Consider the following 17401-nt stretch of genomic DNA (forward strand, 5'->3'; position numbering starts at 1 on the left):
CGGACGAAGATGACTCGGAACCATCGTGCTCTGACACTTCCTTGCCTGAGAGTTGTCGTCTTTCTACTAGGGGAGCCCTTCTGCAACTTCGATATTTCGTCATGAAGTTTCTTCACTTCTGCTTTCAATGCATCACGCTCTTGCTTAAATTCAGCTATTGCCTGTTCACTAGCTTGCGCACGAGCCTCCGCTTGTTCTAATAGACGCGCGCTGGCCAGCCGCTCGTCTTGCGCGTGCGCTAACTCAAATTCACACTTCATAAATTGTTTACTGCGGTTTTCCAAGTTCTTGCAATGCAAAGCGTCATGCGCTATACAAGCATGTGGTGCGCAGTTGTTCAACAGCGGATTTTCAGTGACGATTACCGACTCACAGGACTTTAGGCATGCCTACGCATACAACTCGACAGCCACAGAACATTACAGGTGTATTCAAAGAACTGCGCATACTGACACAATATTAGCGCATGACGCTTTGCATTGCAAGGACATGGAAAACCGCAGTAACAAGTGAACCTTTCTTACGACAGCGTGTGCATATAAAGGACAAACACTTTGTGCGACACCTCACCAGTGCATCATACAGCGTGCTATCCGGGCGTTCACATTCTCTAATGCAGTCCACGTGTTCCCAGTCTTCGCACAACTCGCACTGAAATGCCTTATCTGAGTTGCCAACATCTTCCTTGCAAACCACACAGGGATAATCCATAACTATCCGAACTCTACTTCACTTTGGGTCGATGTGTGAAAATCGGCAATATCTCGGTGGGGTCCTCCAAGTTGTAAGACTCGATTAGATAATTTATTAAGACTGTAAAATCATACAGCAATCACAATATAATACAGTTAAGTCTGACTAGTCGAGTCACTGTCCATGAGGTGTCTTGGCGCCAACAACTCTCTCTCCACGTTCCCCGGACTCCGTAATCTCTCGTTGAGTCTCGCGTGATCTCACAGATGTACCGTAATTACATGAAGTATAGGCGCGCGCAGATAAATTCAGGGGCGGCCGGCTGGCACAAGACTAAAATCTCAGCGAGAATTTCAGTCGACGGTATAGTGCTCGCAGACTGTCGCAGTAGTGGAGTGGACGACAACTATACGGTGAGTTCTAACAACATACACGCGGGAAGGCATGTTGTGGGGCTAAGTCCCAGGACCCCCCCGCGCACTGAGCACTGACTCATGTTAAGTTGCCCGGCCGAGACCAGGCCGATTCTGACCCAGGTTACGAATTTAGTATGATATATTATGTTTGATGTACATACCTCCAGAGTGGAGTATTATCGTACATATCTAAATCATGTGTGTAATTTACTTGATTATTACAGGTGTGTGTATAACGGAGTATGCAATTTGTTTTGTTTACTGATATACCACATAATTGTGTCTCTGTGTATGGGTGCGTGCATGTGTGTGTGTGTGCACATGTACTCAATAAAAACCAAGAAGTGAGTTAGCCATTGAACTGCATTTATTTACTAGCTAAGCTAAAGCTACTGGCTGCACGCACAGTTGAAAACTGAACTTGGCTATCAACAAAAATTTTCTTTCTCTGAGTGTATAGAACAGTAGATACATTACTACAGTGAGTTGTTTGGTGAGGGATTAAACACATGTGATTAAAACATATATACTGGGTGGAAGATGTACACTCTAGCCATGAATCCTGTGCTTGTATACTGACAGTTTGCTGTTGTTTACTTTTTAATGAATACTGATCATGAGACATTGATCTCTGTTAAACAATATGTGGGTATTGATGATTTGAGGGGTAGTTTCTAACCATCAATTGAACTTATAACAGTAGTCTGGCTATGAAGACTAGCTTGTGGAGTGACATGCTGGGATCTGGCTTTTATTTTAGAGAGTTCTGCAGAGACCAAGGACTAACCAGAATCAGGGACCTGGAAAACCCTGGGACCAAGAAAGTCCCAGCGTAATGTCTCTTGCTACTGGTATTAATGTGACATAGTAGCTATAGATTGCAATTGCCCCAGGTAGTCAATTCTCTATGGTGTGAAGTCACATGATCAAACGTATGTAACAACTTGGTAATACGGACGGCATGATTAAAATTTTGTGTTGGTTACAATTGAGGTGTGTTCATGAAACTTAAGAACTTGATCAATCATGATCCCAATGTCTCTGACAGACTGTGCCACTGATTGGATAGGAATACCACTAAGGAAATAGCTAAGTGTGTTTTTCTGTAGTTCCAAGATGTAAAATAGTACACTTTAATATAATTATACTAATGTAAAAAATATATAAATTAAACTATTTTAGTTTCCACTTCAAAGACCATTCACTGAGACAGTTCAAATCAAGATGAAATTGGCTTTTAATCCTCATGGGCCTTAATACATCTAAACTTCACCAAGATGGTAGGCAGAGATAGCAGGTTACCCTGAATACCAAATACATATAATCATAGATATTATAGTTAGGGTAAGCGATATTATATCTATGATATAGCTAATTTACTTAGCAAGTAGCTACTTGTGCGGAATGCTTTTTGGAAGTCCAAATACACAAAGTTATGTGTTGACCAAGTTGTTGCTATTCATATAAGAAATATTGTCTTTGATGATGGACTCCGGCCTTGATGTACCGTAATTACATGAAGTATAGGCGCGCGCAGATATATTCAGGGGCGGCCAGCTGGCACGAGACTAAAATCTCAGCGATAATCTCAGTCGACAGTATAGTGCTCGCAGTAGTGGAGTGGACGACAACTACGCGGTGAGTTCTAACAACATACATGTGGGGAGGCATGTTGTGGGGCTAAGCCCCAGGCCCCCCCCCCGCAGCACTGACTCATGTTGAGTTGCGCGGCCTATACCCAGCAAGCCGATTCTGACCTGGGTTACGAATTTAGTATGATATATTATGTTTGATGTACATACCTCCAGAGTGCAGTATTATAGTACACATCTAAATCATGTGTGTGATTTACTTAGTTAGTTAGTTTACAAGTGTGTGTGTGTATAAGTATGCTATTTGTTTTGTTTACTGATATACCACATAATTGTGTCTCTGTGTCTCTGTGTACGTGCACATGTACTCAATAAAAACCAAGAAGTGAGATAGCCATCAAACTGCATTTATTTACTAGCTAAGCTAAAGCTACTGGCTGCACGCACAGTTGAAAACTGAACTTGGCTATCAACAAAAATTGTCTTTCTCTGAGTGTATAGAACAGTAGATACATTACTACAGTGAGTTGTTTAGTGAGGGATGTAAACACGTGTGATTAAAACATGTATTGGGTGGAAGATGTACACTCTAGCCATGAATCCTGTGCTTGTATACTGACAGTTTGCTGTTGTTTACTTTTTAATGAATACTGATCATGAGACATTGATCTCTGTTAAACAATATGTGGGTATTGATGATTTGAGGGTGGTTTCTAACCATCAATTGAACTTACAACAGTAGTCTGGCTATGAAGACTAGCTTGTGGAGTGACATGCTGGCATCTGGCTTTTATTTTAGAGAGTTCTGCAGAGACCAAGGACTAACCGGGATCAGGGACCTGGAAAACCCGGGACCAAGAAAGTATTTATCAATAGTACTTACACTGTCACTATCATGGCTGCACCTATTTCACACAACATAATAGGCCGGCCATTAGTGTTGTTCTGGTACTACGAAATTTTGCTAGTTTTAGTAGTAAGTTTTAAAAGCAGTTTTAGTTCTATAGTATCCCCGGTTTGCAGGAGTTTTAGTTAGTATTAGTTCTAATCCCCTGGAGTTTTAGTTAGCATTAACGAATGAGGCTGACAGCTTACAAGACGTGAATTAGAAAATGATGTTTTATACATAAGTAACCAGCATAAATAATTATTATGATAATCAACAGTGGTCTTTGCCTCTTAGAATGCTTTGTCAGTATCTGGTGGTGATGAAACCTTTTATTTTAGTAATAACAACGTGTTATCTCAATGCATCATTTCGTGCAATTAGCATGTAGTTCTAAATATTTATATCTGCTGCTGTTTCCATCATAATGCTGAACTGACCACAATATACAGCTGATGTATGGTTTTTCCGATAACTGATCTGATTATTGGTACAACAGAAAGGCTTTAGTTCCACTGGACGTCACTCAAAGGGTTGGGGGGTATAAGTGCACACTCTACAATTCTGAGGTTTGATAAGGATGAGTGTGCAATTACTTATAGCGATGAAAGCTCGACGACAACTACAAAGAGGCAAGTGTAATAGTTTTCAAATGCAGTGTATGGCCTTTCCTTTATGTTAACAGGATGTTGTTTGGGTGCATGTGGCTGAAGTCTTAATTGGTGTGTATAGCATAGTCCTTGCATTTTTCCTGTATGGGTCCAGTTTTGATTTTGATTTACCTGATGATATATTGCAATTTGTACACAATATGTTTTTGTCTTAAGTTTGTAACTGTTGCCAGAATACAGAGTTGGCATGCCTATATATACTGAAGTAGTACCATATTAGGGGTTTACAGGAAATATACAGTATCAGCACATTCCTAAGATGATGTGATACATGTGACAATCACACTTGTTACATTATTATTCATGTTTCCTTATCATGGGAAAAGTTCTTGTGCACTGAAGTACTTAAAGCCATCTGTTCAGTGTGGCAAATAAAATTGAATTGTTAATTGAGGCGTGCATCCTTTTTATAAGGAGGAATGGTACTCCTAAGCGATACTGCTGACCTTCATTGTCATACAGCACTATCATACCATATGATAGTACTGTATAGTAGGGACCGCAAAGGTGTGGGTGTGGGCCCATTAAAAAACATCACCCAAAACCAGCCTCAGACGACAATGAAGCAGTATTGATTACGTAACTAAGCAACAAGCTTTTAAATCAACCCGAAACACTTTCAATAAGTTGCTATGAAATTTTAAAAACAAATTATTAAATGGAATTTTCTAGTGACTGACTGACAAGCATAACTCAATAATGGCTAAGGCTACGGGCTTGATTTTTTCACTGTTCAGCCAGACACGTACCTTTCGGCATACCACAGTATGTACAATGCATTCTACATGGACTTTCCCAGTATCCTCTTTTGTTTCCTGTTCATCTTTGCTGACAACGAAAGGTGTAGATTTGGAGGTAGCACGTGACGGTTTCCCTTTGTAATGGAAATTGTCCGTATTTTTATAGTGGCTACTTTGATTGCAGGGGTGCTTTTCAAACAGTTCTTGATTTGTAATGCTGTGTAACAAGTTGAACATAGCTGACAACAAAGTGTAATGGATACTTCACTTTTCAGACAATAATTAATGGCTGGGGGGCGCGATGCTATTTCTTTGGTATGCGTGGGTTAATAATTTTATTTTACAAAAAAAAGTTAACAAACAAATGGACAAAAAAATTTGGAATTTTCAACTAGAGTAGGGACCATAGCACATTGATAAAAAGTACTGAAACAAACTGGAGTAGTGCACGACTGTAAAACAATAAAAAGTGTTATATCCCCACCATGTGCTTATGGTAATTATTGTTTTACTCTGATCTAGTATCGTGCACTACCCCAGCTTGTTTCAGTACTTTTTATCGATGTGCTATGATTAATACTCTAGTTGAAAATTCCAATGTTTTTGTGCACTTGTTAACATTAAACTATAGAGAGGGCATTAAGTAATCATTTGTACTCATGGGATTATCTTTAATGCATGTCTGCATAAAAGGATAAAATTATCATCCTGATAAAAGTGGACTCGGTGACCAAGGACCTGGGACCCACAGAGACCTAACCTTTCATGTACTTCACAATGATTGTACGGGAATTAGTAAAATGCGGAACACGGAATTGCGGAATAACGAAATAAACAAAACATATCTTTTGCAGATTGTACAAATAGTTATATGCTCTATAGTAATTATGCTTTATTTACCTTGTAACAGCTCTGCATGGCACACCATGGTGATGGATATTTAACAGTTGGCGAGCATTAAATTGGATGAGCACACAACCAATCACCCTAGAACGATCTACCTTTGCTAATTTACTTACCTGCACTATTGATTCAAACCTGACGAGTTTTGAAATCCATTTAAAGATACACAACCACAACTTCCCTACTGAACTCTGGTGTGACTCTAATAAATTCGGTCGTATGCACATGAAGGGCAGCTAGTTTAACCTGAGAATAGAACTAGGTCTTGGTGTTTTGTAGCTATATCAACTAAGAAATATAGATAAGTAAGTTTAGCAAAGGTAGATCGTTCTAGGGTGATTGGTGGTGTGCTCATCCCATTTAATGCTCATCAGTTGCTGTTCTATCCATTGCCGTGGCATGCCATGCAGAGCTGTTGCAAAGTGTAAATAAAGTATGATTGCTATAGAGCATGTAACTATTTGTACAATCTGCAAAAAAGATACATTTTGCTTATTTCGTTATTCCGCAATTCCGTTATTCGTATTCCGCGTTTTACTAATTCCCTGTTTGTACAGCCAATCACCTTTTCTCTGTCATGAATCTCATAATGTACCTTACACTGTGTTTATATCAATAAGCACTTCTGAAAAGGGATTTGCAGCTGACATGCGTTATACCACTTGTGCTGCACAATGAGCACACACTAGTCTGATAAGTTACCTAGCTAGAAACTCTGTGCAAGCAAGTAATCCAGAGAAATAGCTTTAGTGAAGTGATCACTGCATTTTACACCAGTAGCTTGACAAACAGACTTTGTGCCCCACTTCATGCGTCATGTGCAAGCCCTTGATAGTTGCTGGAAATGTGAGGAACGAGTGGCCTATGCTAAGCAGTCCACCTGAGATTGGTTCACAAATTAAATACATATGCTATTAATTATTTAATGGGCAATTGCTGTAATGGATTGAGTCCTTCTTTATAAACAGATTTCAACAGGTTACAGTAAATGGTCAGCTGAGCAACACAGCCCAGGTTATTTCAGGGATTAAATTTCATCATCCAACGTTCAGCCCATTCCTGTAGTGTGGTAATACCCTTTTGTAGGGTTTTAGAGAATGAATCTCTCTGCATTATCTACATACAACTTTAAAATGGACTTAATTTTATCAGGCATGTCATTCACATAACAAATAAATAATAAAGGTCCCAATACTAAACCTTGGTGGGATTCATTAAAATGTGAATATCCAAGAGTAACTAATAATCTTTCTTGCTGCACAACACTTCATTAACAATGTTAAGATTCAACAAGTTTCACAAGCCAAGCACTTGGGAGTTCATACTGATGAAACACTTTCTTGAAACTTCCATGGTAATTTTATACAACAAAGCAAATAATGTCTGGGCATTTCTGCAGCGTAATTTAAGACGATGTCCAGCAAGCGTAAAGGAAATATGCTATCTTTCTTTAGTGCGACCCATATCAGAGTATGCTTGTGTAGTTTGGTCACCCTATACTCTGACTAATATTGATAAACTAGAAAAAGTACAAAGGAAGGCAGCAAGATTTGTATGTAATGATTTTTCAATGTACTGTAGTGTCACTAACATGTTACATAGCATGTACTGAACAACACTTAAAGTTAGAAGGGAAACCTGAGACTAGTGTGTGGTACAGTGTCAAATGCCTTAGCAAGATCCAAGAGTATTCACAGAGTTCATGGAGTTGGTGACATAAATATGCCACACTACTCCAATTGACCCAAATTGATAATAATTATGCTGGATTCCAAAATTCCACTCATTGATGGAAGTCTTCACTGTAAACAATGGTGATCACATCGCTTATGAGCCACATATAGATTTTTGGCTACCTGGTGTATTTTGGAGTCCGATAGTATACTGGATGTATAGGCGAAAAATTATGATGGTGGTCAACTATGTGGTATTGTAATGACGGGCAACATAATCATAGCAGTCAATTTATACCTACATCGGTGTAAGAGTTCAAGCTATCACAGCTGCTAAATCATACAAACATGGTAGTTTTCACTTACCTACTAGGCGAGTCAACACAAATAGTTAGCAAATTGAGTTCAAAGTACCCTTAAAGTGTTTATAGAAGGAAGTCAAATGGTGGTCGACAATTGATAACTTATGCTAGCTAGCTATTCAGTTTAATTGGCAGTAAGGTGATTTGGTTACTTAACCCTTAAACCCGTAAAGAACTTTTAAGCAATATGTTTTTATACAATTTGGGCATGCATGGCAACATTAGGTGAGGTAGCTTGATTCGTATAGACACATTATTTGAAAGTCTGTTCGCTGGGTTACTTGGAGAAGGTTAAATGAAGACTGTAACTACAGTGGCTTACTTGTCATGAAGTGATGAGCAACAAGAAGTCATGTCTCCATGTTTCAAAACTCTTGCCACATGTTTAATTTTGATTGTGGGTCACATATGGCCCACAATCAAAATTAGACATGTGGCTATAGTGGCTCTATTGGCTTTTGATTGTGGGTCATATATGGCCCATAATTATCAAAATTAAACATGGTTCTATTCAATTTTTCCATCAGGCCAACATGAGTCACATATGGCCTGATGGAAAAGTTTAACGGCGAATTGAACAGAACTTGTTGCAAGGTGATAGGAGCAACCACCATCGAGTTATAGACCATTTTGTAAAGGTATGTAAAATGTTTGCATGTTTCTTTCCCGAAAAGTCATTTACATGGCTAGTTTTGGCCTCATTATTTAACGTTAGAGTAAAACCCTAGGTATTATTTTAATCCTTGTTACATCACAAGTAGAATGACATAAATATCATAGTCATAGGACAGACATTATAATAGTTACAGCACTTTGTGCAAGGCACACAAGTTCAAATCCAGTATTCTGGATTATGCAGGTTAACTACATTATTGGCAATCTGTCATTTTGGTGTGTATGTTGCCTGTTATAAGTTTTGGAGTCACAACCATGTTAGTGGGACACACGTGATTTTTCTAATTCACCACGTTGAATTGCTTCCCAATCAAATTGGCCACATGTACAATATGCACTGTAGGAAATGTCAAATCTGCATAACTCCTGGTGAAGCTGATCAATCCATTGCCAGTGGCAGAGAATATAATATTAAAGCATGGGCATTTTAATAACAGCAATACAAGTTCAATATTAATGTGTGACTGGATTTGCAAAAAGGGTATGTCCAATTTATACACTAACTTTGATGATTTCTATTTACAGATAGGAAAATGTTATTGGCTTGAAATGTGGCCGGAAGTGACAAACAACATAGCTCAATGGATGGTGAAAAATTCATGCTTGCAAGAGGTTTAAAGTTGTGCCCTTTTAAGTGTGTGTGTGTGTGCGTGCGTGCGTGCGTGGGTGGGTGTGTGTGTGTGTGTGGAATGCCTCTTTTTGCAAATCTGGTTACACGTTTTATCAAGAGTTCATAACTTAGTTTTATGTGATCTATGGAAATGAAAAATTGATGCAGCAGACACAATGGTGATATAGAGGGATTGCACCCGTGATGCATTATGACGTATTTTCGTAAAATACTTAACAACCGTTGCTTGTCAGACATTTGTGAGGTACGCGAGTGAAGGCTACAGCCATTCTCAATGGTTCAGTATAGAATGGAACAAATTCGCTAGGTTAGTCACTTGTATAAACTAGCATAACCGTCATATAAAAACCGCTTTTGATTAAACGTCTGTCTCAATTATATGCTAGGGGTTTCCAGCACTTTTGGAAAATAAACGCCTGGTCTCAAATAGAGGCCCGGGCTATTACTTGAGTCTACTGTTAGTGACTTTAATTGTTTCCCTTCTTGCTGCTGCTTTTTCATACTTGAGTAGAGCCTTCTGAGGGTTGAAGTAATCACGTGAGTAGTCCGGACGAGTCCTAGTGCATGCAGATACAACTATTTTCCAATCATTAAGTTTTGCCTTACACTTGTTTATATAGTCAACACATTATCACTATTCATTTACAGGCCGGGTCAGAAATGCTGGGAAGGAAATAAAAGCCCGGGCTTTTGTACTAGGAAATACGGTACTCTTATAGTTCCCTATGCTGTAGTCCATCTCTAATCCTTATCGAAGTATCTGACAAATCTCAGTTTTACCTATGAAATGATCATGTTTACGAGTATTTAAAAATCCTTTCAAATATATTTTACACACAATCATATAGACTCTTTAATAATAAATCTGTAACTTGGTCTTGGGATGATTAATAACAGTGATATTGAGGTTTAACTCCTACAGACTTTCAAGACTCCACCACTACATTAATTTTGGTTTATCACATGTATACTTCACTCATGAACACATTCTAATTAGGAATACACAAATTCTGCAACTAAAGCTGTAGAACAAAAATGCTGGCATAATGGAACAGATTTTTGGTTAAGCTTTTGTAAAGGATACTATAGTAGAACAGTAATTGGGAAATACTCTAATAGAACAGTCACTACTCATGAAAGTGTACAAATTAATGTATATTAATTCTGAGCAAAGTTTGAGCAAAAGAAGGAGTATAATAGGTTAAAAATTAAAGAGTTACAAAAGCAGGTGGAAAAAAACAATCCCTAATTCTGATATAGTGACATCACATTTGATCACAAGACAGTTGTCAGTTTATTCCACATTACAAGTAAATCACCTTTTAGTCAGTTTGTTTTTTTGCACCAGTTTAAATTAGTGTTGTACTTTTATAGACATGAAACTAAACACTGTTTGCCAGCATGTAGTAATACTACTCAGTTTGGTGTTGATGGTTAATTCCATGACAGTCTCTCATGGAAAAATCTACACTGAAGGAAATTGTTCTGGACCAGTGGACTATTTCTTATGTAATTGTCTGACCTCAAACGCTACTATTGATATCCACCTTTCACCAGGACACTATGAGTTTAAAACACAACCAAATTGTTCACTAGAAAACAAGACTAGTATCACCATCACTGGTAATACATCTGATGATACAACAATTATTTGTAGTAAATATAATGAATCATTTAATATTGTGTTTTTGAGGTCACGAAATATCATCATTAGTAACATCAAGATGGAGAAGTGTGGAGATGTTGTGAATGATTTTATTAATCAAACAGTCCATTCAGCAGTACCTGCTACTTATTTTGGTAATGGTTTTAGATTTGTTGTAATGTTCTATGAAGTCAAATATGTTACCATTACAAATTTTACAATGTCGCAATCTCTTGGGTATGGAATTCTTGCCTTTAATGCATTGGGAGGAGTGATGCTATCTAATGTGCAAATAAAAGACACTAATTTTAGTAATGATCCAATGTGTAAGAACTATTCTTACTTCGATGATGCAGCTGATTTTTCTTGTTCAGGTAGTGGGATATTATTATTTTATTATGATCACAATAATATTAAATCAATCAATCAATCAGTCAATCATCATCACATAGACACTGATGGTGTTGATGAAGCCAATACCAACTTGACTATTGACCAGTCAGTATTTAAAGGAAACATAAACTATCTTCCAGTTAGAGGGCTTCACATCCTTAATGATGCTATTGCAAAAACTGGCTACTACCGTGTTCCCATTCCAATACAAGGAGCAGGAAGCATTGCAATTTACTATCTACAAAACCTTTATGATGTGAATACTGAAATTTCAAACACAAAATTTCTTAACAATCATGGATCCATCAGTGGTAGTGCAATCATAATGTCCATCTCAAGTATAAGAAGTATAACTAAGTTTAAAGATTGTTCACTAAGCAATGAAGATACAGAACCTAACGTCAATGACTTACACGCAAGAGGTGGAATCTCATACATCTATCTACTACTGAGAAATGCTCCTGGAATATACTATTCACCCAATACAACCATTGCCAGTTTCAATCCACTGTATGTTTTCCATTGCAACTTTAGTATGCTTAGAGGAACATTAGGAGCAGCTCTCCATATAGAAAAAGTAGCTTCAACACAGGCGTCATTGGTTGTGAGAATTGAAGAATGCAACTTTACTGATAATGCAGCTAATGCTGGCTCTGCTGTATATGCAGTTGACAGAAGATTTGGTGCTTCAGCATCATGTGATAGTCTTACTGTTCACTTCGTTAATGTGAATGCTGAAAAGAACACCATTTCATCAAGTTCTACCATAGATTATGATACTAGTGATTTTATCACAGGAGTATTTCACACTAAAAACTCCCACTTTATTGTCAACTGTTTTAAACATTGTAAATTTACATGCAACCAGCCATCAGTGTTTTATGGTCATGATGGCTATATTACAGTGTCAGGTGAAGCTGCATTCACACACAATAAAGCATATTCTGGAGGTGTATTTCATCTTAGAGATACGTTGTTGTATGTTTATAATGGGAGTGAGCTGCTATTTGCTCACAACCATGCTACATTTCGTGGTGGTGCTATTATTGTTCGTTTCTCTGCAACTAATGTACAGTCAGAGGACATATGTCCTATTCAATTTATTGGACCAAGTGACACTGATCCAATATTTTCCCTTGATGATCTTGACCGTCTCAATGTAAACATTACGTTTGAGAAAAACACTGTTGGTAATTCAAGCTCTTTACAATCAATTTATGCTAATGTGTTTTATGTTTGCTCCTGGCATCCAGACACTCTCACCCAGTATGACTTTGATTTAAATGTTCCTCCTATTAATGGAACAAGAGATACTGTTTATCGTAGAGTTTTTAATTTTACCGGAAGTATTGACAATCATCTAAACATAGTTGCTAGTTTACCATGTCCTTGTAATAGTAGTGGTTATGATGCTGTGTATTGCATGACTGCAGGTTATAATAAAACATTAAAACTATCAACACCCATTATTATTGGAAGACCATTTCAACTTAGCCTTGTTGGTCTAGATGAAGTTGGCTCAGTTGGAGCAACCACAACACTCTATAGTGATGTCTATACTACTAATGTAACTGATGGAACCTTAACATTAGCAAATGGTCAAAATAGACGAACATTCCTCACCACCAACAAAACCTGTAGTACAACTGATTTTACTGTGTATGGAATGCAATCAACACAACCTACAAAAGGAATATTAAGTCTATCATTTTCAAGAGGAATGCGTTATGAGTTTCATGTTAACTTTAGTAACTGTCCAGTTGGGTTTAGTTACAAAAAAGACAACTTCAAGAACAATAGCCTGTACAGTTGTGTATGTAGTAAATTCTTAAAATTCAATGTTCATGATGACTTTCACTGTGATTCATCAACTGGAATAATTACACGTAACAATCTCCGATCATGGCTCTCTGTGAATGGTGACAAAATTGAGTACACGGAATTGTGCTTGCCTACATATTGCAACAGGAATGGTAGTAGTTTTATGTTGTCAGATACTGACCATCACTGTAAAAATAATCATGCTGGACGAGCCTGTGGTGCTTGTATTGAAGGTTATGGTAGAGTGTTTGGCTCCACTTCTTGTAAACATTGTAGTAATGCTTGGCTGGCCACTATCATACTGTATGGTCTACTAGGAGTAATTCTAGTATTTATTCTGTTTGTGTTAAGACTGACGATTACAGTGGGAGCTATTAATGGAGTGATATTCTTTTGTAATGTGATGAGTATTAATGAAAATCTGTTTTTCAATGAAAATCAATTTTCGTTTTTGCGGGTGTTCATCTCTCTTATCAATCTGGACTTAGGATTTGAAATGTGCTTTTACAATGAAATGACTCAGATTGCTAAGACAGTGTTGCAGTTTGTGTTTCCCATTTATCTCTGGTTGCTTATAACGATCATTATTTTTACAGAAAAATTTCATTTTCGGAGGAAAATATCATCTTATTCTGCAGTTCCAGTTCTTGCTACTCTCATCTTATTATCCTACTCCAAACTACTACGTACCACCATCAGTGTGTTTTCTTTTGTGACAATCCATTACACATCAAATGTGAGTAACTACAGTGTTAGTCAGAGTGTTGTTACATGGCTGCCTGATTCCAGTGTTAAATACCTACAAGGATGGCATTGTGTACTTTTTGTTGTTTCACTAGCTGTTTTGCTGCTATTTGTGCTACCATTTACATTTTCTTCAACTTTCCCCAAAATAATTTTACGATCTAAACGTCTGAGCTACTTTTTTCCTCTCCTTGACTGTTTTTATGCACCATACAAGGACAAATATCGTTTTTGGCTTGGAACGAGGTTGATTGTACTGGTCTACTTATCTGCAATGGACAGTGTGCTATTTTCTTATCAGGAGGCATCACTGCTATCAGGTGTTGTAGTTGTTTTGGCATTTGCTATTGTACAAGCCTACATTCATCCATTTAAGAACACTCTCATTAATGTTTTGGATTTGATGTTCACTGGGATCTTCAGTTTGTTGTCGGTGATTACCTTGTACCTGTACCCAACCACATCAGGATATGATGAAGTGAACATTGGTGTTAATATTTTAGGGTTTGTGGCATTTTTCTTGTTCTGCCTTGTGATAGTATTTCACATACATAATGTTGTCAAACACACCAAGTGGTACAATCGTGTCGTGTCTGCTCTTGAAATGAAATTCAATGTGAAAGAAAAGTGGAATCATTTTTCCCAGGGCACTGCTTATCAGAAATTTGATTCACCACCTTTGAAGAGGGATAAGGGTACTCCTTACTTTATTCAATATCAAGAATCTTTCTTTGCACATTTATAGTTATAGATTTGTTTATAATTTACTTTGCCCTTGGTGGACTTGAGACTGATCTTGTGTGTTGGATATTTTATTGTTTGTACTTTATAATTTAATTGCCTTATTCATACATGTTGTAATTGCATGTAGATTTATGTGTGTGTGTGACTGTGTGTATAAGTCAACATGTGTGATGAATTAAAATGCAAATTATTAATGCAAATATGTACCACACAATTGCATGGTTGGATGACCAGTTAGCGTTTTCCCGTTCTGAAGGGTCCACAGTAAACTGCACCATTCAACTACAACAAACTTACTCAAGAAAAGCATGCAGTTAGTGGGAAAAATAATTGTATACATAATAATTAATTTTATACTTGATTATAGTTTTCAACCTACTGTTATTGATGGCTGAATTGATAAGTTGCCGCATTGTGTTTATCACATAGAACAATTATCATACAGTACGGTAGAGTATACTGTATATTAGGGATCATGGCTATATAGTGGAAAACCTAGCAAAAAAAATTCACCCAAAAACCAGCTTCCTGGCACCTTGGCAGTATTGGTTAGGTATAACCAAGCCCAAAAGTGCCTTCAGTACGATCCTAAAGGCTTCCAATAAATTGTTACAAAATTTAAAAAAAATTATTCAATGGAATTTTCTACTGACTAACTGCCTGATACCTTCAGGCAAGTGTAACTTGATAACGGCTAAGGCTATGGGCATGATTTTTTCACTGTTCGATGTCGCTTCATCCCGAGACGTGCCTTTTGGCATACTGCAGTACATACAATGCACACATCATGGACTTACCTTTGTCCTCCTTTCAGAGGTGTCAATTCGTGGTAGCACGATACATGGCTTCCCTACAGTACGTTTGTACATGGGAACCGTCCGTATTTTCCGTGGTGACTGGAGTGATTGCAGAGATGATTCTAACACCGTTCTTCGTTTGTAATGCTGTGTAAAGGGTAAGCTGTACCGATACCACATTTCACAGCCGATACCGATATCCGATATTTATTGCCTATTTCTGATACAGGTTTTCTAATAAACCGATATTAAATATTCAGCTGATACTTATGTAACCGATATGTATTATTGTGAGATTTAGCATAATAAGATTACATAGCATATATACAATCACTATGGCTGTGTTGAATTAACTAAAACAAGTATTTCAAAAAATTTGGAATTTATAACTAGAGTAGGGACCATAGCACATCAATAAAAAGTACTGAAACAAGCTGGAGTAGTGCACGATATTAAATCACAGTACAAAAACAATAAGAAGTGTTATATTCCTACTGTGCTCCAAGATACCATAATGGAAATGCACAGTAGGGATATAACACTTCTTATTGTTTTACTGTGATTTAATATTGTGCACTACTCCAGCTTTTTTCAGTACTTTTTATCGATGTGCTATGGTCCCTACTCTAGTTATAAATTCCAAATTTTTTGAAATACTTGTTTGTTAACTTTTTTTGTAAATAATATTATTATGATTGGTGATGCATACTGCATTTGAAATGGTGCTGCGTGCCCCAGCTGTATTGTCTGAAAAGTGAAGTATCCATTACACTTCGTTGTCAGCTATGTTCAACCCGTTACACAGCAGTACGAATCAAGAGCTGTTCAAAAAGCATCTCTGCAACCCATGCATACCGAAAGAAAGGGTTGGTGCTGTGCCCCAGTTATATAAATTATCATCTGAAAAGTGAAGTATCCATTGTGCTTCGTTGTTGGCTATGTTCAACCCGTTACACAGCAGTACAAATCAAAAACTAAAACCTCTGCAATCGAAGTAGCCACTATGAAAAATATGGACAATTTTCGTTATGAAAGGAAGCCATCACGTGCTACCACCAAATCGACACTTTTCGCTGTCAGCAAAGATGAAAGGGACACAAAGGAGGACACTGGTAAGTCCATGAAGAATGCATTGTTCGTACTGCGGTATGCAAAATGGCACCTCTCGGGCTGAAGTGATGTCGAACAGTGAAAAAATCAAGCCTGTAGCCTTAGCCGTTATTGAGTTACGCTTGTCTGAAGGCATCAGTCAGTCAGTAGAAAATTCCATTGAATAAAAAAATTTTTAAATTCCGTAGCAACTTGTTGAAAGCATTTCAATTAGGTTAGGTAATCCTAAGGCTGCAGCACATGCTGCTGTCAGACCTTCAGTGCTGGTCACTGTAAAGTGCTAATAATAATAATAAATAATAATTTCGGGTCAATCTGAAAGCTTGTTTGGGCTTAGTTTTACCTAACCAATACTGCCTCATCGTTGTCTGGGAAAACTGAGGCTGTCTTTTGGGTGATGTTATTTCGTGGGCTACACTTACTCCTTTGTGGTCCCTACTATACACTACTATCATAGTGTATCAGAGTTCAAAATAACGTGCGGCGATCGGCCATTTTCCTTTAAAAAATGTGATTGACCAATCAAAAATAAAAATATCCGCTGGTAGGTGCCGAATGTTTGTACAGTAGTGATAAGAGATGAAGAGACAGTGTGAGTACGAAAGAACAGTAGACGACAATAGAGAAGACAGTAGAAAATGATATATTCAAATATGACACGTTCAAGAAGTGGAAGCGCGATCTAGATAAAGAATGTAAAACAGTCACGTGGCTAGAATGTGATGGAATGTGGCAGGAAGATGGTGATGGCGCTTAAGTGCAGTATTTGTAGCAAGTACAAATCCAGAATTGAAAGCTCCAGAAACTTTAATGACAAATGGATTGTGGGAGCAGAATCGCTCGCTTTGCACGAGCAACATTCGAGACCACGGAAAAAAACCAGCACGTCCTCGCTATGTCACTGC

General features: G+C 37.7%; 1 protein-coding gene across 1 annotated transcript; it reads left to right on the plus strand.

Moving 5' to 3' along the window:
- The first annotated feature begins 990 nt into the window (after positions 1-990).
- Positions 991-14789, plus strand: LOC136263170 (uncharacterized). Its single transcript, XM_066057680.1, has 2 exons — positions 991-1106; positions 10617-14789. The coding sequence occupies exon 2, from the start codon at positions 10619-10621 to the stop codon at positions 14588-14590; it is 3972 nt and encodes a 1323-aa protein (XP_065913752.1). The 5' UTR covers positions 991-1106; positions 10617-10618; the 3' UTR covers positions 14591-14789.
- The last annotated feature ends 2612 nt before the right edge of the window (positions 14790-17401 follow it).

The sequence above is a fragment of the Dysidea avara genome, chromosome 8 (assembly GCF_963678975.1).
Source record: "Dysidea avara chromosome 8, odDysAvar1.4, whole genome shotgun sequence".
Classification (NCBI taxonomy): domain Eukaryota; kingdom Metazoa; phylum Porifera; class Demospongiae; order Dictyoceratida; family Dysideidae; genus Dysidea; species Dysidea avara.